Source organism: Elgaria multicarinata, chromosome 10, assembly GCF_023053635.1.
Source record: "Elgaria multicarinata webbii isolate HBS135686 ecotype San Diego chromosome 10, rElgMul1.1.pri, whole genome shotgun sequence".
In the NCBI taxonomy this organism is placed as follows: domain Eukaryota; kingdom Metazoa; phylum Chordata; class Lepidosauria; order Squamata; family Anguidae; genus Elgaria; species Elgaria multicarinata.
In genome coordinates this window covers 20,367,830-20,392,659 of record NC_086180.1, presented here as the reverse complement: position 1 = coordinate 20,392,659, position 24,830 = coordinate 20,367,830, and the positions used below count along the sequence as shown (strand labels likewise).

General features: G+C 43.5%; 1 protein-coding gene across 2 annotated transcripts in view; it reads right to left on the bottom strand.

Annotated features, from left to right (window-relative positions):
- Nucleotides 1-24,830, bottom strand: part of CCSER1 (coiled-coil serine rich protein 1) — a 394,831-nt gene that overhangs the window by 266,523 nt on the left and 103,478 nt on the right. For both annotated transcript variants that reach the window (XM_063135191.1, XM_063135192.1), the window contains exon 4: nt 23,714-23,834. In XM_063135191.1, the coding sequence (XP_062991261.1) occupies nt 23,714-23,834 (121 nt within the window). The remainder of the gene's footprint in view (nt 1-23,713; nt 23,835-24,830) is intronic.

Here is a 24,830-nt window from a genome sequence, read left to right as displayed (position 1 = left end):
AAAACAGTCACAAAATGCCTTCTGAACATTAGCACTAGGATCCCACCATCTGGAAACATGTTTACAATCCATCTGTCTGCTATTGAGCTTCCCCTGCACTCTCAGAATAATAAAATGGACAACAAGAAATTCAGTCAGAAAAAGATCAGGCAAAATTTAAAATCTAGGTAACCAACAAACAGTGTCAGAAGATTTTAAGAGCACTCAAGACAATATTGATCATGACAATAAAACCATTTTGGCACCAAACAAATGTTTCTAAGAAGAGTATTTCTTAGATGAAGTGCCACCACAGAAAAGCCCCTATCACCACCCACTGTGGCCATAGCTAAACCTATGGTTTATCCCTGGATCGTCCAGGGGTCAAAACTGTTCATCTATGTGACACACAGGGGATCCAGGGCTCAGGCAGGGGTGAACCCTGGATGATCCCAGGATAAACCTTAGGTCTAGCTGTGGCCTTAGTCTCTGAAGGCAGGAGTACATGGAACAGGGTTCATCTTAAAGAATGGGCAGGGTTGTACAAGAGAAGGAGGTCCTTTGGATACGTTGACCCCAGCCTTCTGGGGGATTTATAGGTCAAAACCAGCATATATATATATTTCATTGCACCTACAAAGAAAAAACAAAACTAGAAGCCAGTAAGTTATTTGCTTATATTGCTTGCTGCTATTTAGTGTTAAATCAATATAATAATAATAAAAAGTTTATACTTAATATAGTTGTGTGTTCGGGCGTGGCGGGTGGCCTTGAAGAAAACTGAGTTTTTAATATCTTATTTCACCTTCAACACTTATTGAGTCTTAATGTCTTGCTGGCTAAGCAATGGAAGGGCCAAGGGGGCACCATTATTGGGCTGTGCTTAGTAGGGCTGTGCTCTGCTCCAATTTGGATTGCGGATCCGGAGCGGAGCGACCTGATCTGCCTCCGCCAAAGGTGGATCTGGATCGGGTTGGGGGAGCTGCGGATCGAGGCAAAGCGGTTCACCTCCCTCCGGAGCTCCGAACACAGGTAAAGGGGGAGGGGGCTTACCTGGCTCTGCCGCCACTGCAGTCTATGCGGCGATGGTGGAGGAGCCAGGTAAGGGGGCAGGGGGGAGGGGGGGCTTACCTGCCTCCGTCGTGGTCTGGCGCCGGCTTCAACTGAGGCCCAGGCCTCAAGCCGGAAGAGCAGGCCACAGCCTGCTCTTCTGGTTTGAGGCCTGGCCCTCAGTTGAAGCCGGCGCCGGACCACGACGGAGGCAGGTAAGTGGGGGGGGTTTACCTGGCTCTGCCACTGCCACAGTCTGTGCAGCGACGGCGGCAAAACCAGGTAAGGGCATAGGGGGGCTTATTCAGCCCCCATTTTGCCCCCCCTTCCCCACTTACCTGCCTCCGCCACCCGCCACGGAGGCAAGTAAGTAGGGAAGGGGGCAAAATATCGATCCACCCCTCCAGATCTCACTCCGTGGAGCGGAGTGGGGGAGGGTCAGATCAGCCCGAAGTGGATCAGGCCACGAAGTGGTTCGGGGGGGGTGTCCGTGCACAGCCCTAGTCCTTAGGGCATCAGCTGGCCTTAATCCGGCCCTGCTCAAGCTTGCACATGCAGCTATGAGGAGGAGTTTACAACTGTTAGTTTCCATTTTTGCATAACAAGTTCATTGCATTGCCTGAACTGAGAAACTGTGATTAATATAAACTAAACAATCCAACTTCAAACCACTTTGATTTTATGTAACGTTCAAACTGGGCCAGTAATTCCAGCTCATTGAATATACACTCAATAACAAAGATGTCTCAGGGTGGCGGTGGTGAACAGCAGTAGGTTGTACATCTGCAAGCCAGTGCCAAGGAAAACTTGAGGGTGAGAAACTTTGCAGTTACAAAGGGCTCTAAATAACTAAAAGTCTTGTGTGATATATTTCCCAAGACATATTAGCACCATGTATGATTTTTAAAAAGAGAACCAATTCAGCACAATATTTGGTATCTACAGATATGCAATAAAGAAATTTTACAGAACTGCTTCTTTTCTTGACATAGCTCTGTTTATCAAATGGTTATTTTCAAGGATGACAGCTAACTTAAAGTGGCAGCATGAAGGTTCAAATCTCAGGATAATCATTCAGAACAGCCTAGGTAAACTAGTTAACGTAACAAAAAGGATTGATCCAGTTCCTTACTAATGACTGTTCCAGCTCCTTACTGTTCTGAGCTTTTAAACAACTCTATATTTTTAATATGAGAGGTTACAAAAAGAAACAGATTCTGAGAACGGAATAATAGTATAAAACAAGCTCACTAAAACCTTGCTGATTCCAGCCGCTGTGCTGAAAAATAGGTTGCAATGAGTTCCTCAGGTGTATCATTGTTGCCACACCAAGAACAGTAGCTATTGCCGTCATGCAACACTGCTACAGTACAAGATGGGGCGGACAGAGGGATACAATTGGGGTAAGATGGAAGATGTCTATAGCTTAGTTCAGATCTAATGGAGGATGTCTATGGCCCAGTTCAGATGTAGCTTATTGCTACTATGTCAACAAGCCACAGCAAACTTTGCTATAAACATCTCTACTATTCTTTTTCACCCACAAGGAAGATATTAGACAACTTAACTTCAATTTTAAACAAATCACAGCCCCCATGACATCTTCACTTGGGAAAGTGTGGTTTGTTTAAAGTATAGTTATTCAGAACAAGCAAGGATCAAACTGTAGTTTCAGATTCTGGCTTATTCTGAAATCAACTATAAACAAACCATGCGTTCTTGAGTTCAGAAGTGGTGTGATGGCTAAACTGTTGGCCTGGGAGTTGGGAGTTCTTGGTTCTAGCCCCCTCTTGGCCATGGAAGGTCACTGGGTGACTTCGGGCCAGTCACAGCTTCTCAGCCAAACCTACCTCACAAGGTTGTTGTTGTTGTGAGAATACAGTGGAGTGGAGGAGGAGGATTATGTACACTGCCTTGGGTTCCTTAAGGAGGAAAAAAGGCAGGATATAAATACATAAATAAAATGAGAGGGCAGGAAGTGTTCCAGAAGAATGAAGAGGAGAGGCTAGAAGAAGAAGTCTAAGAGGGGAGAGAAAATTGCGAGACAGAATAGGCAAAAGAACGAACTAAACACCACCCCCAAACTGCCAAGGGAGCAGGGGGAAGGCTGCTCATATGTCAAATTGAAATACCAAACAAAGTTTTTAGTTGCAGGTGTTAGGGATGCTTGAAATATGGTATTTTCTGTTGCAGTCACACAGAATGGAAGGATGGAGCTGTCCTGTTTGCCAAGACTGGATACTGCTGTAACTAACACGGCATAGCTACTCAGCATGCTGTCACAGCTATCTATGGAAATTAGATACCATGTAATTTGATTTAGCGTCTTTTCTGCTACAGATCCCATTGCATTCCTTTAACTGGAATTATACAGTTGTGTCCCTTTATTTAAGTGACATTTTAAGGTATTTGTATTGGGCAAGCCATCCCTAAGCACATGAAGTGCCAAATGGGGGATGTTGGTTATTTGTCATAACGAAACTACACAAAAGGGAAAATGAGTGTATAATGATAGGCCTACCATGCACAAAACATGTCAAGGGAATTCCCCCCCCCCCCAAGAAAATGCTGTTCTGCCACTTTTCGTTTCTTTTTCTTTTTCGCTTTACAAAGGAAAACGCAGACAAAATTGAAGCGCACGTTTCCTGACTGAATCTCAAGAGAAATTGTACAAAATAATTGTTATTCTCATCCTTTGCTTGCTGTCGTAGGCACAGGGCATGTTATAAATTTAATTATAGATTCCCATTGCAGCAACAATGGCAGAAACATCATTACCAGGGACACTTTCTAATGCAAGTTTGAATTTAAAAAAAAAAGTTCTATCTCTGAAGCCAAATTCTTCATAGATAAGATTAGAAATTGTGCAACTTCCCTCCACCAAAACTTGAAAACGTTATTTGATCTAATATTCCCCTCACATTTGTCATTCCATCTAATAGTGAACTCAGAAAGTTGAGTGCCTATCCATTTCGAAATGAACTGGGACCATTCAGTAATAAGAGATTGGATTCTATACTCTTGGGGGACGTCCTTCATTTGTAGAAATGCATTGGTAAATTCAAAGGAAAATCATTTTAAAAAGAAAAAGAAATACCCTGATGAGAACCTGTGAGATTTCAGGATGCACAGAATGTTGAGGGGTCAGTTGAGAAAGGAAAGGAGGAGAAAGAGGCAATCAGCCTGTTCAAGCCCCAAATAGCATCTAGGATTGCAAGAACACAGTAAGCTGCTTCATACCGGATGAGAATAATTGTCACTATATCTTGGTACTACTGAGACTGGAAGCAGCTTTCTAAGGCAGGGGTCTGCTGCGCCTTTGGGCTGGTGAGCACATTTATAGTTTTGAGCAAAAGTCATGGGTCCTCTCACAAAATGGCTGCCATGGGTGTAGTCTGCCCATTCATAAAACAGCTCCCATGGTGGGCATAGCTGGTCACAAAACACTCTTTTCCCAGAAGGCAAAGTGGTGAGATTATAAGAAATGTGACCTACTCAAGAACGTAAATACAAGGCAGAGTTGGTATCTGAGCTCCAATACACAAAATCACTGTTTTGAACCCAGAGTGCTCTGCTCTATCACCCATTTCACAGAAGCCAAACGGAGGAGGCTCAGGGACAAGTAACTTGGCCAAGAAGTTGAATATAAGGCAGAGGTGGATTAAGCCACATTTACCAAATCACATATTTGGCTACACTAAGCACAACAACATACCCATTCCACAGAAGGCAAACTGGTAATGCTCGGAGAAACATGTACTGTACACACAACTCAGGCAGAATCACCACACATGCGCACTCACACACACACACAGCAAAACATACAAACAGCACAGGCAAAACGCCTTCCCTGTTCCCCACCTGTTTTACACATCCAGGACGTTCCTTGCCACCGCCTCTAGCTCCCTAGAACACTATTTACAGCTCCCAGCTTACTTTTCTTTCTTTCTTTTTCCCTTTTTTTCCCCTGGGTGACTAGGCACACTTCAAAATAAAGCACAGGGCTGCAGCCATAAGAAGGCCTTTGGTGTCCACATGGGGCTCTGGTGCATTCTCAGAAATAAAGATGGTGCTAGACACAGTACTTTGCTTTGGATCATGCCAGCCTCGTGGTTAGATTTTATTTATTAATTAAAACTTTAACAATACAATAAACACCAGACAGTTCTCTTATATCATCTGATATCTGATTCTTTTAGCACAGTAACAGAAGGCCTTGTGCTGGTTTAAGATTGGGAAAGGAGTACGGCAGGGTTGTATACTCTCACATTACCTATTCAACTTGTATGCAGAACACATCATGTGACGTGCTGGGCTTGACGAATCCAAGGCTGGAGTTAAAATTGCAGGAAGAAACATTAACAATCTCAGATATGCAGATGACACCACTTTGACGGCTGAAAGCGAGGAGGAGCTGAGGAGCCTTATGACAAAGGTGAAAGAAGAAAATGCAAAAGCTGGGTTGCAGTTAAACCTCAAAAAAACCAAGATTATGGCAACCAGCTTGATTGATAACTGGCAAATAGAGGGGAAAAACATGGAGGCAGTGACAGACTTTGTATTTCTGGGCACAAAGATTACTGCAGACGCTGACTGCAGCCAGGAAATCAGAAGACATTTACTTCTTGGGAGAGGGCAATGACAAATCTTGATAAATTAGTTAAGAGCAGAGACACCACAGTGACAACAAAGGTCCGCATAGTTAAAGCAATGGTATTCCCTGTAGTAACCTATGGCTGCGAGAGCTGGACCATAAGGAAAGCTGAGCGAAGGAAGAGAGATGCTTTTGAACTGTGGTGTTGGAGGAAAATTCTGAGAGTGCCTTGGACTGCAAGAAGATCAAACCAGTCCATACTCCAGGAAATAAAGCCAGACTGCTCACTTGAGGGAATGGTATTAAAGGCAAAACTGAAGTACTTTGGCCACATAATGAGAAGACAGGATACCCTGGAGAAGAGGCTGATGCTAGGGAAAGTGGAAGGCAAAAGGAAGAGGGGCCGACCAAGGGCAAGATGGATGGATGATATTCTGGAGGTGACAGACTTGACTTTGGGGGAGCTAGGGGTGGTGACAGCCGACAGAAAGCTCTGGCGTGGGCTGGTCCATGAAGTCACGAAGAGTGGGAAACAACTAAACGAATAAACAACAAAACAACAACAGAAGGCCTTAAGGTGGTGAGAAAGAAGAAGAAAAAGGCTGTCCTTTTCCCTTTCCAGTCTTCTGAAATTCCAACATATGCATCCAGCTTCTAAATTTGTGCAAAGTAAATTTAGGGAAAGAGATGGGGGGAAATTGTGCAATGGCAGTAACTGCTCCTAGAAGGAACCTCAAAAAGAAGGGAGCCAATAACTCCCCTTTCTGGAGTTGCTGGAGACTCAGAGAAGTGTTGAAAGGGAGGAGAACACTGAAAAGTGACAGTTCAACACTTAATACTGGGAGGATTCCATTACCAACTGGGAGATATTGCCCCACCACCACCTTTTGTTGCTCCTTCTCAGAGCACTTGCTTTTCTTTCTCCTCCCACCCCGGTTTTCAGTGCTTGTTGACAACTGAAAGTACAATGAAATTCATATGGCAAGACTAGACATATCGGACAGCTGAAAGCTGTTGTACACTTCTAAAATATCAGGAATTTTCTTTAGAAAATATATATGGGCAGGATCCAATCATGCCCTGGCATGGGTGGCCAGATCTGATGGTCCCAGTGTGCATGCATCTGGCCCCGCCACACATGCGGCACCTACCACTGGCAGCCCCTATGTGTGTCTGGGCACAAGCCCTGAAATAAGAGAAAATGAATCATAGAATCGTAGAATAGTAGAGTTGGAAGGAGCCTATCAGGCCATCGAGTCTAACCCTCTTCTTAGTGCAGGAATCCACACTAAAGCATACCTGACAGATGGTTGTCTAGCTGACTTTTGAATGCTCATTTCTGGAAGGGGTGCAACCTGCCGTTTGCACAAAGGCATGATTGGATCCCGCTCTAAGACCCTATTTGCATACTCACGAAGGTGGTGAATGAAGTAAGTGCTACAAAAAGGGGTATTGATCCAAGCAGGGAGGGGTCTGGGATGAGGAGACAAGAAGGGTTTTGCCACAAGGGCACCTGGGATATCTGGCGGAGCTGACGGGAGGGCTGAGAGGAAATGAGGGGTAGAACAAGCTACAGCAAGCCCCATTGTCTGTTGGGAGTACTGTGGGTTGTTCATAGAATCATAGAATAGCAGAGTTGGAAGGGGCCTACAAGGCCATCGAGTCCACCCCCCTGCTCAATGCAGGAATCCACCCTAAAGCATCCCTGACAGATGGTTGTCCAGCTGCCTCTTGAAGGCCTCTACTGTGGGAGAGCCCACAACCTCCCTAGGTAACTGATTCCATTGTCGTACTGCTCTAACAGTCAGGAAGTTTTTCCTGATGTCCAGCTGGATTCTGGCTTCCTTTAACTTGAGCCCGTTATTCCGTGTCCTGCACTCTGGGCGGATCGAGAAGAGATCCTGGCCCTCCTCTGTGTGACAACCTTTTAAGTATTTGAAGAGTGCTATCATGTCTCCCCTCAATCTTCTCTTCTCCAGGCTAAACATGCCCAGTGCTTTCAGTCTCTCTTCATAGGGCTTTGTTTCCAGACCCCTGATCATCCTAGTTGCCCTCCTCTGAACACGCTCCAGCTTGTCTGCGTCCTTCTTGAATTGTGGAGCCCAGAACTGGACGCAATACTCTAGATGAGGCCTAACCAGGGCTGAATAGAGAGGACCCAGTACCTCACGTGATTTGGAAGCTATACTTCTATTAATGCAGCCCAAAATAGCATTTGCCTTTCTTGCAGCTATACAAACAACCCACGGTGGCTTATTCACAGGGTGGCTTAGAGTGACGTGCAAACCTGCCCACTGGGTGACATCTCTAGTAACAACAGGAGGGTCCTGTAGAGCCACCTCTACAAGGCAAACTTTGATCTTTTCGTAAGATCTCATTAATATTCTCCTAATTACCAGCACAAATGAGAGGCAGAGTTCAGAATACCCATCTGGATAATCTTGGTGCACTTTTCATTATATAGTGAAGTTATACAGCAAATACTTTTTTAAGACACCATTAATTTCAGCACGACTTTTTAAAAGTCAGGATTATATGCTTTAGAGCAAAACGTGAATTAACTCCCTGTAAAATGTAAATTAACTCCCCTCGTTATTGAGTGCCAGATAATTAACTCTGAAACATAAATGAAGTTTTAATCAAAAAGGCGTGTTGTCACAAAGGTAGATGATTCAAATTTTCTCTTTAAACGCAACACCTCCGCTGGCCTTTTTTCACTGGTATTAACATCCGTGCTTTTTGTCTTCATTCAACATGCTCATAAAAATTGGCATTCAATTCGGACTTCAATTAGGAATATAAATGTTGAAAGCCCAACAATATCTCTGTTCTCTTAGATCTCCCCACAGTGCTCTGGCTAAACAGCTTCTGAAGGACTCTGGCTTTCGCCTGAACAGCGCAACCAATTTATCTCTACTTTGGATTATATCTACTTTGGTTTCATTCCAGTTTACTTAATTAAATACAAATAGATCATATTCTGCCTTCAGACATGCCTGAGCAACCTCAATTGATTTCAGGTCCCATTGATCAAGTCTTTTGTTTAAAACAGAAATGACTGGTGGCTTAAGTCAATGTGAGGGTGTAAATGCTGCTTCTGAAAGGAACTGGATGTGAGCTCTCGCACCAAAAGCCTTTTGGTGACTTTTGCTTTCTTGATGCTTTCAATGCAGAAGTGGAAAAGATATTGGAGTTCTTGAAAGAGGAGTTTCAGAATACATATTATCCTATGGTATTTGCGTGAAATCATAATGCAGAAAGCTTCCTCACACCTGCCTTTCAGTGGCTTTGATCAAGCCTCAATCTAGCTTTATCCATTTCTTCTTCTAAAAAATATTAAGGAATATTTTTGGTGTGTTAAGGACCATTTCACGTATTATGCAGAGCAAACAAAATTCGCCCTAAACAGGGAGCCACAACCGATCATGGCTCTCTGATGGGTGTCCCCGCATGATCCATGTGTTTACCATATTCACATACTACCTGTGTACTTTAAAATCTTAAGGGTACATCAGAAAAATAAATATAATACGTGAACAGACCCTTGATACAAACGTATCCTGGTAATGATAGCACACTAGGAAGGAAAAACGCCAACAGCCCTTGAGAGATGATGTTTTCCAAATGGACGTGTCCTCTTACACTTGGCTGATCACCATGCTATGCCAAGTATTTACATTGTTATAGAAACACAAAAGAATAACATTAATGATGGTAGGAAGTGCCTTCAAACCTCTAAAGGCTTTCAGCTCAGTCATCAGCAGGATTTCTTGTCCGTATATGTTACATGGATTGCTGACGCTTTGCATCTCCATCTGTTTCTTGGTTTCTTTGGGAGAACACATTTTATGTTCATTTATGCTAGAATGTGATGCATGCACAGGGATAGGTGATATCTCTGTGCAGACAGAAAAACACAGAGTGATCACTCTAATTGAGTCCCTGACTCAAATCCCGCCTCTACCATGAACTCACTAGGTGAACTTAGGAAAACCACAATTCTCTCAGCTTCGTCCCCATCTGCCAAATGGGAATACTGACATGGCCTACCTTACAGTGTCGTTGTGAAGATTACAAAAAGATAATGATGCCAAGTGTTTGAGTACTAAAACAGGAATAATAACTGAAATGCTAGTATTAATATTTATTGGGGGTGGGGTATTCCCCGTAGTAACCTATGGCTGCGAGAGCTGGACCATAAGGAAAGCTGAGCAAAGGAAGATAGATGCTTTTGAACTGTGGTGTTGGAGGAAAATTCTGAGAGTGCCTTGGACTGCAAGAAGATCAAACCAGTCCATACTCCAGGAAATAAAGCCAGACTGCTCACTTGAGGGAATGGTATTAAAGGCAAAACTGAAGTACTTTGGCCACATAATGAGAAGACAGGATACCCTGGAGAAGAGGCTGATGCTAGGGAAAGTGGAAGGCAAAAGGAAGAGGGGCCGACCAAGGGCAAGATGGATGGATGATATTCTGGAGGTGACAGACTTGACCTTGAGGGAGCTAGGGGTGGCAACGGCCGACAGAAAGCTCTGGCGTGGGCTGGTCCATGAAGTCACGAAGATTCGGAAGCGACAGAACGAATAAACAACAAATTTATCCAAGGGGAGGGGAGACTGGACCAAGACTTGAGGACTTACCCCAGGCATATAAGGGATTACTTTTATCACTTTCCTCATTTCTACCAAAACGTATTTCTTTCCATTTTTTCCAAACCAGTGAAGGAAGTCATGGTAGATCTGTTTTTCCTTCCTCTTCACTATCTCATACCACATTTTATATGTATTATATACATTTCCTTTTAGCATTTTTCTACATGTCATCTTTCAAGTGGCTGTCAAAGCTGTAAGTTCAACTTTTGCTTGCTGTTACACTATGGGTAGCTGCTCTTCTTATTGGGGGAATCACAATATAATAGTGTGTCAGCCTAATCCACAGTTAAGTATTAGGGGTGTGCACGGACCCCCCTGCTCTGCCCCGCGGGCTGATCCGAAAATTTCGGGTCGACCTACTCCACTCCGTGCCGCTCCGCCCATACTCGGCTCCTCTTCACCGCGGAGCTCCAGCTCTGAATCGGAGCTTCGAAGTGGAGGGGAGTGGCGCCAGGTAAGGCCAGGAGCAAGCGGCCCAGACTTCCTGGTTGAACCGCGGGCTCAATTGAAGACGCCGACGGACCACGGACGGAGGCAGGTAAGGGAGAGGAGGGCGGGGGGGTAACCGGGCCCTGCCGCCGTCACCGCCATGCGGCGACGGCGGCAGAGCCTGGTAAGGGACCAAGGGAGAGGGGGGCCTTACCTGCCTCCGTCTGCGGTCCGTCGGCGTCTTCAATTGAACCGCGGTCTCAATTGAAGACGCTGACGGACCGCGGACGGAGGCAGGTAAGGGAGAGGAGGGCGGGGGGCGTTACCGGGCCTGCTGCCGTCGCCGCATGGGCGACAGCGACAGCGGCAGGGCCTGGTAAACCCCACTTACCTTTCCGGCGGAGCTCTGGATCGAGGCGAAGGATCCACCTTCATCTCGATCCTCTTCGCCACGCTCCGCCGGCCCCCCAATCCTCTTCGCCTCCGCCTTAAGGGCAGGCGAAGCCCCCCACTCTGCTTCTAATTCGCCGGTCTGATTAGAAGCGGAGCACATCCCTATTATGTATCATGTTAAAATCAGTGTCTCATCTATTCGCTATAGCACCTGGCTACAAGCCTCATTATTGAAAGAGAACACTTGAAACCCCAATGAAGCACAGCATAATTTTGAGGATATAATATTGGCTTTGTATTAAGTTACTGGGCTTTTTCTGCACCATTATAACTACCCAAAGTAACAAAATGTTGCAGAGCAGGGGAATTGTGTAACTTGTCACTGGTGATAAAGGACAGCACCCAATGTATATAATATTTGCACATGCACATAGCACACATCCATGCAAGATGTGGCAAGAGCCCTTTCTCAACAAATGCAAATGATTTTTTTTTCCAACTTGGAACTTTAGACATTCAGAATATGCATTCTTAAATGCTGAGCTCTGAGCCCTAGTGATGGGCTTTCTAAAGTGGATAAGATGGCCAGAGATCCAGGAGCTTTCATGGGTTTGAGGAAATGAAGGTCAAGAAAGATGGCCTGTCACAGGCAAGGCCTCCTGGATACACATCTAACCTAACTTTCCAAATTTCACACTTTTTAACCAATATGTGAATTGAAACACCATTATCCTTCTGAATTTGCACTTCTCTGAATCTTGCAATGGGGGTCTCCAAGCAAAACCATGAGTATAAAAAAGCATATATTGGGGAAAAGTGCACACAAAGATGTTATTTATTTGTGAAATAACATTACATTTGCATATTAGGAAATGCAAACATGTGTATATTAGACAAAATTTCTTACCAAAATGTATACACATTTTCATGTGAACTTTTTTTAAAAAAAAACGATATTCAGGACAAAACAAACGTAAGAACAGAAAGAAAGAAAAAAGAGAAAAAGAGAAATCTAAATTGACAGATTTGTCCTTCCCTATTGTTATGAGTAAACACATTGGCTATAACTAAGTTACTCTGTTGGGTGGGAGACCTGGGTGGTGGCATTCACCTAATGCCTGGACCAAGTTATCTTTGTTCCTTTGTACAAGGCTATTGAGCTTTAAACGTGAATTTAAGGGCATAGCAGATGTAGGATGGAATTGCTCATCTATTTCAATGCTTTCCTTAATTGGGAAAATTGGAAAACCACTTAATGATGTAAATGGTGCTCAATCATCTATCAGAAATTTGATTTCACATTGTCATTTTGCATGTTCCTTTTTATTTTTGGAAAATCTTACCCAGTGTGGTATAGTGGTTAGAGTGTTGGATTGGGAGCTGGGAGATCCAGGTTCTAGTCCCTACTCAGCCATGAAGCTCACTGGATAACTTTGGGCCAGTCACAGACTCTCAGCCCAGCCTGCCTCACAGGGTTGTAGTTTTGAAGATAAAATGGAAAGGGGGAGGATGATTATGTACACTGGCTTGGTTTCTTTGCAAGAGGAAAAAGGATGGGATATAAATATAATAAAATTAATAATTATGCATGCACATACACTTGTTATATTACTTTCATTTTGAGTACAAATTAGGAGCACCACCAGGATATTTCAGAAGGTGTTGGGCTTGAGGATGCATTTATAATCCTTGCATTACCAGCTTGGCATGCTCTATGGGGCTGCTGATTCCAGCTCTCCCCACGCTGCAGTGCCCCACGCTCAATGGGCAGATTCTTTTGAAACTAGAGGGACTTCTTAAGGCATTTTTGTGATGCAACATAAATTGCTGATGTGCATGGTAGCACAGAAGCCCAAAGATAGAAAGTGCATGTGTTGCAAACTGGGCATTCAGTGAGTTAAAATCAACATGGGGAAAGGAAAAAGTTCAAAACGTTACATTAATTCAATAATAACCCATAGAATGAATGGATTCCTGAGGTTTTAACCTGAGGTTTTAACTCTTCTGGTTAAAATATACCAGAAGAGAAATGGCTGAAAACACAGCAGTTGTGGGGGTTAGGGTTAGGGTTGACCAGAAGGCAGACCAGAATGCAGCGGAATGTGGATGTAAAGAGTGTTGTTATTTCATGGGTCCAAGAAAGAGGAAGATACCAGATAAGATGAACTCAGGTGATATATACAATAAAAAATATACTATCTGATGAAGTCTGATGAGATGACTACAAGAAGAATGCAGTTAGTGGAAACACTGTGCTCAATGGAACAAAGAGTAATCCCCTTTAAATTGAGTGACAGGGTGTCATGGGCTATACTGGGGTACATTGCCAACAGATGAACCTTAATACATAGAATGCAAAATAGCATTTAAAGCACCCCGGAAGCTAATGGGAAAATCAACAGCAAGAAGCAGCTTGCATACAGAAAGAGCTCTGTTTCTGGGTATCAATCAAGGTGGCCTCTTGATCGATTGTTCCAACTTTGGGTAATTGAGAATAAATGAGAAAGAGTGAATCTGTTGGATTTTAGTGCAGTTTATCTAAATAAGGTGTTCTAAAATATTTTTAATGGTTCTGAGTCTAGTCTAGATCTCTCCTAGGGCCTTCCTAGACGAGGCCTTAGCGCGCATTCTGTCCCGGCTTCCCTGCTGTGCGTCCAGATGACGCACAGGGGAATCCGCAGACAGGCCGCGCTGAGGCCTGGTCTTACCCGCCATAAGCGAAGTCGCTTATGGCGCGCCTTTTCCCCAGCTCCGGCCTCAGGCCGGAGCTGGGGAAAGTGTGGAGAGTTCCGCGGCTTTTCGCGGCTCCTCGCTTACTCGCGAGGAGCCGCGAAAAGCCACGGACCTGGCACGATGCGCTGTGCCCATCGTGCCAGGAGGTGGGTGATCCGGGGGGGGGGGGGGAAGATGGCAGAGGGCGACGAAGGAGACAGCGAGGTGATGGCAGAGGGCGACGAAGGAGACAGCGAGGTGATGGCGGAGGGCGACGAAGGAGACAGCGAGGTGATGGCAGAGGGCGACGAAGGAGACAGCGAGGTGATGGCAGAGGGCGACGAAGGAGATGTTGGGGGGGGGCGGAGGGCGACGAAGGAGATGGTGGGGGGGGCGGAGGGCGACGAAGGAGATGGTGGGGGGGGCGGAGGGCGACAAAGGAGATGGTGGGGGGGCGGAGGGCGACGAAGGAGATGGTGGGGGGGGCGGAGGGCGACGAAGGAGATGGTGGGGGGGCGGAGGGCGACAAAGGAGATGGTGGGGGGGCGGAGGGCGACGAAGGAGACGGCGAGGGGGGCGGATGGGGGGGATTAAATTAAAAAAAAACCCTTACCTTCTCCGGCGGCTTCGGGCCCCACATGGCCCCTTTAAAAAAAAAAAAACATGGCCGACGCTGCAGGGCTTCCGTCGTCCCTGCGGGTCGGCCGTCTAGGAGGCTGGGCGGCGCGCGTTAAACTTAGCACGCCGTCGCCCCGCCTCCCTGCCGGCTTATCCCGGCAGGTCTAGCAAGGCCCCTAGTGATCACAGCTTTTTGGTAACAAACATATTATACCATTCTTCAGCGAATTTTTATAAAAATCCATGAAACCTTGAAAATTAAATCAGTTTAGTCTCCAAGCAGAATTTAAGATAAATATGCAGCTGCCACTTAAAAGTGCAGCTGGGCATCTAGTTCTCCCCTCTGTAATGTTGAGTAGAACTTTCCTGTGTTGTGATATTTTGTGTTTTCCCACTCTTGTTCTGCATCATTGACTGCTGATGGAAGGGGGAAGGGAAATGCAGAATGTTGTAATGTCAAAATACAAGAATGTTCTATTAAACTTTATGGGGCAGGTGTAGGGTAATTAGAAACACAGTTGTTGGTTTGGGCAGTATTCATGCATTTAGGGTAATATATAGTTTTGGCTCTTACTGAGTTAGTTTTAGGCTGCAAACTTTTACATACTTGCCTAGGAGTAAATCCAGTTGAACTCAGTGGGGCTTACTCTGGAGAAGATATGCATAGGATTGTGTTGTCAATCCCGTGCACTCCCTTCTAATTAAAGAACTCTCTTAGATTGATTCCATGTCCATGCATGCACATACAACATTTATTTCATTTATAGGGTGTTTTATTACTCACAAATAAGTTCTTATAATAATGTACTTGATTAATCTTCACAGCTGAGTTGCAAATCTATTTGTGAAATCTAATTTGTAACTACTGAGAGGGAAATTTAATTCAAATGCTACAGAGTTCTAAATTACTAAAAAAAATGTACTTCTTTCACAGAGAGCATTATTATGTTAGTGTTTCTGTTCTTTTCTGTAGTCCAGTGCAGGCTCACTGTCCATTCATAATGATCCCTACAAAACGCAATTTTATTAGGCTTCCGGGAAGGGTTCATGTTTTGCACGGAACTTTCTAACTTCTGTGCAGGGATTACTTCAACCTTACCACTTTCTTTCCCCTCTCCTATTAATCAATTTAGAAGGAAATGTTTAACTAATTAAGAACACATGAATAAAAGCATGAACAGAGTTCATTCGGACTGGAGTAATGATCAAAAAAGCAACTGAAAAGAATTATTGTGGAAAGTTCAAAGCATAAACATGGCAAAAAGTATCAATACTTTTTTATTATTATTATTTTGCACTGTGGGTTTTGTTCATTAATTATAGGAATTATTATACGGGATATTTGTTGAGAACCCACCCACCCCCAGCCCCGGAACAGCAATAATGTATTATGTTGTAATAAAAATTCTAACAGAAAAGAACATTATCTTCTCCTAGAAAATTGTGGGGGGAAACCTGAAATGGATAACTTCTCCAGGGCGTGCATCAAACTGGCTCAGGAAATAAATGGGCTATTTTTTAATGAATCAGAAAAGACTTGGTTTATTTTCTGAGCCAATCTTACTTGATTATAGTAGGCCCTGGGGCCTTACCTGTCAATGTCCAGTGTTTGTTTATTTGTTTGGTTGGTTTTGATCCTAGCATGCTGAAGGGGGGATGACAAAGACCCAGGTCAGCATTGTGACAGTCAGATGTTGGGTTTAAAGGGTAGGGAGTGAGAGGAGTTGGGGTTCAGAACAGAGGAGTGAGAGGGTGGGCAGACGGAATGGGTGGCGGGTGGAATTTCAATCCAAACCGGAGAAGAATTTGGGGGCCTTGTAATATTCACCACTTCTTTGAGGTGAGAATTGCAATACACACATACAACAATGCCATTACCTGGGTGTTAGCCCAGTGAGCTTTACCAGTATCTCTAGTAAACAAACTGTCACCAAATCACAATGTAAAATCTCTATTATAGACTCTAAACTAATCAGATGTATGATGCTATTACATTAGGACACCAACATATATTGAAGTTACTCTACCAGCCCAATGTCATTTTCATGTTTGTCTCCCCTTTAAGTTGTGCTTTGTTTTCTGTTCCTGTTAAAATAATTTGACACATTTCAGCAAAAACAATCTCACTAACAATCTTCGATATTCTCACAAGCAAGGACACTCAGTACATACCCAACAAATTAATCACCTTATTATTTTTGACATCAAATTTTCTTCAAAGAAATGTCATGTCCCCTGACTACAAAGTAAACCTGTTCACAATTTACAGGAAAACAGAAATAGGAACATATTGAAACCCAGCTTATAACATGTACACTGCAGATTTAGCCTTAACTTTAGAATTTCTTTCTCTCCATTCCAGCTTCTTCAAAAACACTATTCAGGTTTGGCCTGAATAGGGTAGAGGGATACATGCATACTAGCCCTGCCCTCAACATCCCTGACCTCCCTGCACTGAATGAGGAAGACTCCAGGGGGATTCTATCTGCATTCACTTGAATGTGAATAGAATCCTTTGAGAAGTTGAGTACCCTGATAAAGGTAGTCTCCCAGTTGAGTGGAGGCTTCTATTTGTGTTCAAGGAAATGTGAAAAGTCTCTATAGTTCACCCAGGGCCAGTGCCAGGCTATTTTGCGCCCTAGGCAAGGTAAGCTGCTTTCACACACACACCCCAGTGTACCCCCCACCCCCACCCCAGGCAGGTGGAGACAGGCAGGGATGGAGGGCGCATTACCTTTCCCTCGCCTCACGTGACGTACCCGAAAGTGCGACACAAGGCGATGGGCGGGGCTGTTGACTGGGGCGGGTGCTCTGCTACAGCAGCTTTGACTTAGAGGGAAGCTCCAGGTGTTCCGGACGTCAGAACGTCGCCCCTGCCTGCTCCCGGGATATTCTGTGTGTCATTTACATGAACAGGGATGATCCCAGGATAAACCTTAGGTCTAGCTAAGGCCCCAGTCCATCTCACACTATCAAAGCCTGACCCAGATGTAATTATTCAAGTAGATGCTGAATGAAAGATTAGTGCAGTTTAATACTTAGAAAAATAGACCTAGAATATCTGGAAAATATCCCACCTTTGATTCATTGGCTTGGATCCAAGCTGCTCATTGTGTATATGGAAGGCAATTCCATCCACACACGGAGGATTGGCCGGTTTACACTGATTCTCTCCACCAGGTGTAAGTTCCCCATGCCACATTGCATGCCATTCATGAACTCCTCAACCTGAGAATTGCCTTGGGACAGGGGAGCTGCAGAAGGAGGGCCAGAAAAGCCATATTGTTTGGTGGGACTTCACTCACAGTTCCTTCAATCAAAGCCTTGGGGCAGGAAAAAATGAGGCCTCTGTTTTCCATCTGAAGAATGAGTATTTAATCTACTTTACAAGGTTTTATGAGAGTAAATACAATAAAACATATTGCAATTTTTTAAAAAAAATATTGATAAGAAAGAACAGGGATATTAGAACTAAAAATTTCTATCCGGATACTTAAGAATGGTGGAATATTCTGGACTTCTACACTGTGCTACTCAGTGATTATTGCTGTTTTACCCGAAGGATTGTCTGTGTCAGAAATGAACAAAGCTGTATATAATCTCTAAAACTCAAGAGGCTGAAAGAGTTATTTGTGCTCAGTAATAACTTGTGCAAATTGGGCACACTGGGAAGCACATTGTTAATTTCCATAATTTATACTGTTTCTGAGATTATTCAAAAGCAAACTAATTTTTGTAAGCATTAGGATCAGAAAACAAGTGATTACATTTTGGTAACTATTACCCCTTGAGTATTAGAAGTCTTCTTTAGAAACTGACTCTATGTTTATATTTATTTGATTGTTTATTTATTTATTACAATTGCTGAAGCTCTGTGGTGAGTTTACGGGGGGGGGGGAGGGTTACCAGACGTAATGCAAGTGAATTACTTGTTTTATCAAAAATCAAAGCACAGATTTTCATGAAGCCATGTGCTGTGCCACATATACACACCTCGGTCAGCCATAGACCTGGGCATAAAGACAGAGAGTGAATTCAATTTTGTGCTCAAAGGTCTCCAAAGTGGTGCCTCACATATTACAACTTTATGTTGTCTAGTGCAGTTTGTCATGTGCAGAAGTTAAAAAGCAGGTATAAAATTGTCTTAGCGCTCTCTTGATTTGTTGTTTGCAATGCCAAGGGGAGGTCAAGTACATGCTGAGTATTAATACAAGGTGTTTAGGATGTGGCAGGTAAATTTGCAGTTAGCCGTACATCTGGCAGTGGACGAACAACTACACACATACAAAATCAGAAGGCCTTAAAATGCTCTAAGATTTTTGGGCAGAGAGCTAGATTAGATACATACAAAGGCAAAATCAGTTCCCCACAGAAGAAAATATGCAACTTGAGTAAATCAGTGGGCTATTTTCATTGTGCCATTAAGGTAACCTTGGCTCTGCACACAGTTGTGTTTGAATGGCAATTTAGCATTATTCTCGTTGGCAATGTGTTTTATGAGAGTGTTAACAGCTGCCACACAGCATAATAAAAAGCATCACCAGTTCATTACAATAACAAATCTGATAAGACGCTCTCCTGTTCAGTAAAGCACCTCTTTAGATGTATCTGCCCAGATAATGGACAGAGAACTTAATTATCTATTTCTACCCAGTTCACCTTGCAACCCAGGACCTATCAATCTTGCTCTCTACTTGCATTCACAGTTTTGCCTCACACGTTGAAGACCTAATAGAGCCAATTTAGACTACAAACATTAAGTGAGGGTACTATATCCCCTGAGTGGGTGGGGAGAGAAAGTTTTCAAAACCACAATTAGCAGCTAACTACATAGGCGTAGACCTCATCATTTTAGAAATATGGGAGCAGAAATATACATTACAAAATGGCAGCCCCATGATGTGTCCCCTTGTTCCCTTCTCCTCTGCCATAACTTACCTCATGTTCTGACATCAGTATGGTTTAAGTTTCCCCACCAGCAGCAGCCAATAATAATGTTGAGCAGGATTAAAGGAATGTTCACCACAACTGATGGCAGGATAAAAAGTTGAACTAGATGCTAAACCATTTTTGAGGGCAATCCTATGGTCTTTGGAACATGTAACACCATAATTGTGGCCTTCCTCTCTTTTTTGGGCCTACAACTCCTCTCACTACTGGCTCTACTGGTTAGGGCTGATAGGGATTTGTGCCACATTACAAGCCACCTGCACTGTAGGTAATTTTGTGGTGGTGCCCACAACTCTTGCTCAAAATTCTAGATGGACCCACAAGGCCAGAGACGTTTTCTACCACTGGGCTAGATGAGCGAAAAATATGAGCTTGTGTGGTTACTTATGGCTACTTATGTTCCTACCAAGGGAGCCTATCAAGCAGTTCTCTTTGGGAGGGAGTTCCAGACATCAGGGGCTACTAGTGAGAAGTACCAAGTATCCAATGGATCTCTCTGAAAAACAAAGCACATTCAGGAGGGACCCCTCCAAAGAACCTAAAAGCCCATATCAGCTATTAAAGGGTTATAAAGTTGCTCTGAACGGCAACAGCTCACTCAAAATAGGTCGCATTGGAGAGTGGAAAGGGTGGGGAAGTATTGTGTCAATCAGTTCTTGGTGAGTTTGTTTCCTCTTAGAGCCTCGTGTGGCGCAGAGCGGTAAGCGGCTGTTACTGCAGCCGAAACTCTCCCCACGGCCTGAGTTCGATCCCAGCGGATCCCAGTCGACTTAGCCTTCCATCCTTTCGAGGTTGATAAAATGAGTACCCAGCTAGCTGGGGGAAAGGTAACTGCGACTGGGGAAGGCAATGGCAAACCGCCCCGCTACAAAGTCTGCCAAGAAAGCGTCAGCGAAAGCAGGCATCCCTGTAGGAGTCAGCAATGACTCAAGTGCTTGCACAAGAGGTGCCTTTCCTTTCCTTGTTTCCTGTTACATTGAATGACATTCTATTATCGAGGTTTACCGATATTGCTAGTGTCAAGCAGCAAAGCATTACCCAACTAATATCTTCACCATCCAAAGAAACTTCATTACCTTACTGCCTTCAGACGCCCTGGGTTCTGCCTTGCAAGCCAGCATGAACTTTCATCTGGAAGCCTGTGTTTACCCACATCTGCAGTGCAATCCTAAATATTTCTCAAATCAAGTCCCCTTGAGTTAAATAGAGCCAATTCCCAGTTAAATAGATGTGGGATTGCAGCTTTATGATGCGATCCTATGCATGTTTAGGCTCCCTAGGGAATGCTGGGCATTGTAGGACTTTTTTCTGTCTAAACGTGCATAGGATTACACCCCTATCTTTCCAAAACACAAACTAGCTTCCTGTCTGGTATTCTCCACTAGAAGATAACCCTCCTATTATGAAGCCATCTAAATATGTCTACGGCTTTTATTTTATTTTATTATGAATTGACAGAATATATTTAGCCCTTCCTACTAATCCAAAGGAAAGTTCACAATAACTTTTACCTTCTGGGTCCCTTTAAGAGAAGTTTGCTGAATCATCACCATAGCAACACCAGAGAGGCCTGGTAGGTTTGTCCCAAATGTCACAGTATTTTTAAAAATTGTTTTATTTCTATGAATTTAAACAACAAATCAACTTTGCAGAAATGTCACATAGCAGGAGATATATATATATACACACACACACACATTCTAGACATTCTAGACTTGAAGTATTTCACCTCCTAAGTTTATTAGCTTTCTAACTTATCTTCCTCTAACCCTCTTGCAAATATTGTTTGAAGAAAATACACACTAGGAAATGACATGGTGGGTGGAATAAGTGTGGTGGGGAACCAGGAGTCATGAAATATGTTCTGTTTTTCATTGACAAGGTACTTCAATCCATATAAAACTGAGTCTCAGATTGATACGGACAGCAGTGAGACACCCCTGCCATTTTCTGAGCCTTTGCAAATTCAGTGGGATGTCAGGAAGCCACACATCTCTTTGTTATGCTCTAGAGAAGGATGTGGGCTTTCTCCAGGTTAAAACAAAACAAAAATGTGTTCACCAGGAAGAATTGCATGTATGGACCCCTAGCCAAAATCATTGCTGATTGTGATATAAAATCAAAATGGTGCCTCCCAATAGTGCTTAAGTGCACAATCCTATGTATGTTTAGACAGAAAAAAGTCCTACAACTCCCAGCATCTCCCAGCCAGTCATGCTGGCCAGGGAATGCTGAAAACTGTAGGACTCTTTTCTGTCTTAACATGCATAGGATTGTGCCCTCCAAAATATTAAATTAAATAAACTGGAACTACCTTCTGATGGTACCTCAAAATCTACTAGCTAAGGCAGGTTGTCCCAACCTTCCCATTAATCAATGCATTTATTTCTATACCATGTTTCAACCATAATTGCCCTCAAGGTGATTCACAATAATAACATCAGATCCTTAGATGGATCATATGGCCCTCCACAATTATAGATCCAGAATGTTGTTGATGGTGTCACGTCTATCGTCTCTGTTCCCTGAAAGGTGACAACAGCAAAGGGGGCTGTCCCCACTCCACGAGATGTTCCACTTTGATCATATCAATGGCTACTTATGGGTCATATCAATGGTTACCTTCCACCTTGATCATATCAATGGTTACCTTCCACCTTGATCATATCAATGGTTACCTTCCACCTTGATCATATCAATGGCTATCTCAGAGGCAATGATTGTTGGAGGTCCTGTAACAATTTCTCCCCAGTCTTCCTGCTGCTGTTGCTTCCACCCTGTTCCATAGAAGGACCAGCCATCCCCAAGAGGAGCATGCATTTTTTTTCATATGCATTTTTTCCAAATGTACATATGCTGTCAAACACTTTTTTTGATCCATGAATCACCCTGCAAGCTTGGAAATGTACAGACTGCAACTGCAGGTTGCATTCTATTCTGGTTTGGGAGGTATGAACTGCGTAAATCCTGAATAAAAATTAACTGAAACAAATTTCTCACACATCCCTACTCATGATTGGCAGTAGGTTTTGTACAAGCAGGAAAAAGTGCTCCACCCAATGCTTAAACCTTTGTGGAATTCATGAAATAGGAGAGATAGGCAGCTTAAACATTGTTTTGTTTTGTTTTTAAAAAGTCAACCAAACAGCACACCAAGTCAAAACCTACTTAGGAAGACCCTCCCAGCTTAGAAGAAGGTCCTGTTGCTCAATGGCTGATATGCTACCCAGTCAGCTGCCACCCCATTCTTGTATGCAAAGCACACAAGCTAGTCATATTTCCTATACTGACGGCCACAGCACAAGAAAAGCAACTACTCAATTGTCCTTTGTTCAATGACCCCCATAATATTTAGAGGCCGTGACATGTCTAGTTTGGCCTTAAGTTGCTATATTGATTCTGGGCTCCTGATTTATTTAGGTCTTATTTGAGGGTTGCTAGAATGAAATGAAGTCACAGATGCATCAAATTAACAGTTTAATAATTACAAACAGGCGATGAATGGATGCAGAAAGAAATGCAAGGATAATGCACACCTCCCTTCAGCTGATTGAAGCTGGCCTCCATTACAGTTGGCTGTGTGCTCAAGTCCCCAGAGCTCACAGACCAACAAAATTTTCCAAGCTGGTTGTGCACGTTTCCCCTTGGAGCGAGACCAAATTGGTTTGCTTTTAGTATGAGCTTATATAGCTCCTCTTACCTTCCAAAAGCGCTCAAAGCACTCCTTCCCAGGAAAAAGGAGCCCTGACATAACAGCATGAGAAGGAAACTTTCTCAGCTCTTCAGTGAGACAAGGCACAACTCCCTTACCTTAGAGATAACTAGGCAAAGTCCAAGCAGATGCAGAACTGTTGACATATATAGCTGTACTTGCTTGGCAACAATGATCTTGGCTGACTAAAAGCTGCCCGTTATATAATAGCCTACTTTGGTCGACTAAAATCTGCCCACTTTGTTAGGCTATACATGTTTCTATGCACTATAGCCTAACATAGTGGGCTATACAGGACACAACTGTGGAACTCACTACATTCCTCCCCATTCTTTATCAAACTCACTACAGTTGCTAAACATATTGCCAAATAATACTTTGGATCAATACAACGTGTAAACTTTGCATGTGCTATTCCATCTGAAAATACAGAAGAATCCCTATTAACTTAGGGTGGATAAAGATGACCGTTTGCTAAGAAGCCATTTACTACAGTGAGTTTCTAAGCATTTGTTAAGCAGATTGTCTCAACTTGCCAATCTTCAGCATACGAATCATGAATGATAGAACTTACTCTCATTATTTAAAGCACATTAGAAATATATTGCATGGTTATTCACTCACTGTTTGGTCACTTCAGGCATTTTTGGCTGTTCCTTCTTCTTCCCTTCAGCAGCTGGTTCAATGGGTGTCAGTAGCACAGCAGCACAAGAGACTATAGATTGGTGTGAATCTTCCCGGCAAACTGCAAAATAACCATAGTTTGGTTACCTCTGGTGCACTTAAGGCTTTCTTTCTTCCAAACGTCATTTTAGCACTTGCATCTCACATAACCACCAAAGAACTTACAAGTAGTTTTATGCCATCGCAACAATACTGTGAAGTAGGTCAGTTTGAGAGAGTCACCAGAAACTTTCATAACTGAGTAGGGAAAGAAACAAGCAACTTCTGTGCAATTTTAGGTCACTTAGTTTTCATGGTAGTATATGTGGGACTTGCTAGACCTGCCGGATAATCCGGCTGGGAGTCGGGGCGACGGCGCACTGCAACTAGCACGCACCGTCGCTCTTTCCCACATGTAAGACATGACAGGGCAAGGGGAAGCCCCGTCACATCTGCCATTTTCTTTACACCTTAAAGGGCCATGTGCACAGGAGCACACCGCCGGACAAGGTAAGTGTTTTTTTAAAATCTTTGATGGCTATATCACTAATTCTTGTAGCTACATCTGGTATTTACATGACACAATAGACCCTCCATCAATGTAACAGGTTAGCCTTAGCAGTCTATGGACCTGTTCAGACAACAGGTAAGCCATTGTCAGGCCACTAACCCTTTTGCAGCAAATGGTTAGTGAGCATGTTTAAACCATGGTTATGCAGTCGCCATGGTTAGGAATGGTTCCCATGACATGGTAAGCCATAATGTTTAGCTCAAAATTCTTAACCACTATGGCTTAGTGTGTCATCTGAACAGGGTCTGCATCAATTCATCATATTAAAAGATGCCCTTCTTCTAAAATAATTGAACTTAAACTTTGAAACCAAAAAGGCTCCCCCTCCCTCCTGGAAATTATTTCAAATGTCATTCTTCAGAAACAGCCTCCCTCAACCTCCAGAGATGTTGGTCTTCAACTGCTCAATGGTCAGAAATCCTGGGAGTTGTAGCCCAAAACATCTAGAGGGCACCAGCTTAGAGGAGGCTCTTTTAATGGCTAACGTGTGGAGGTATTCTTGTAATC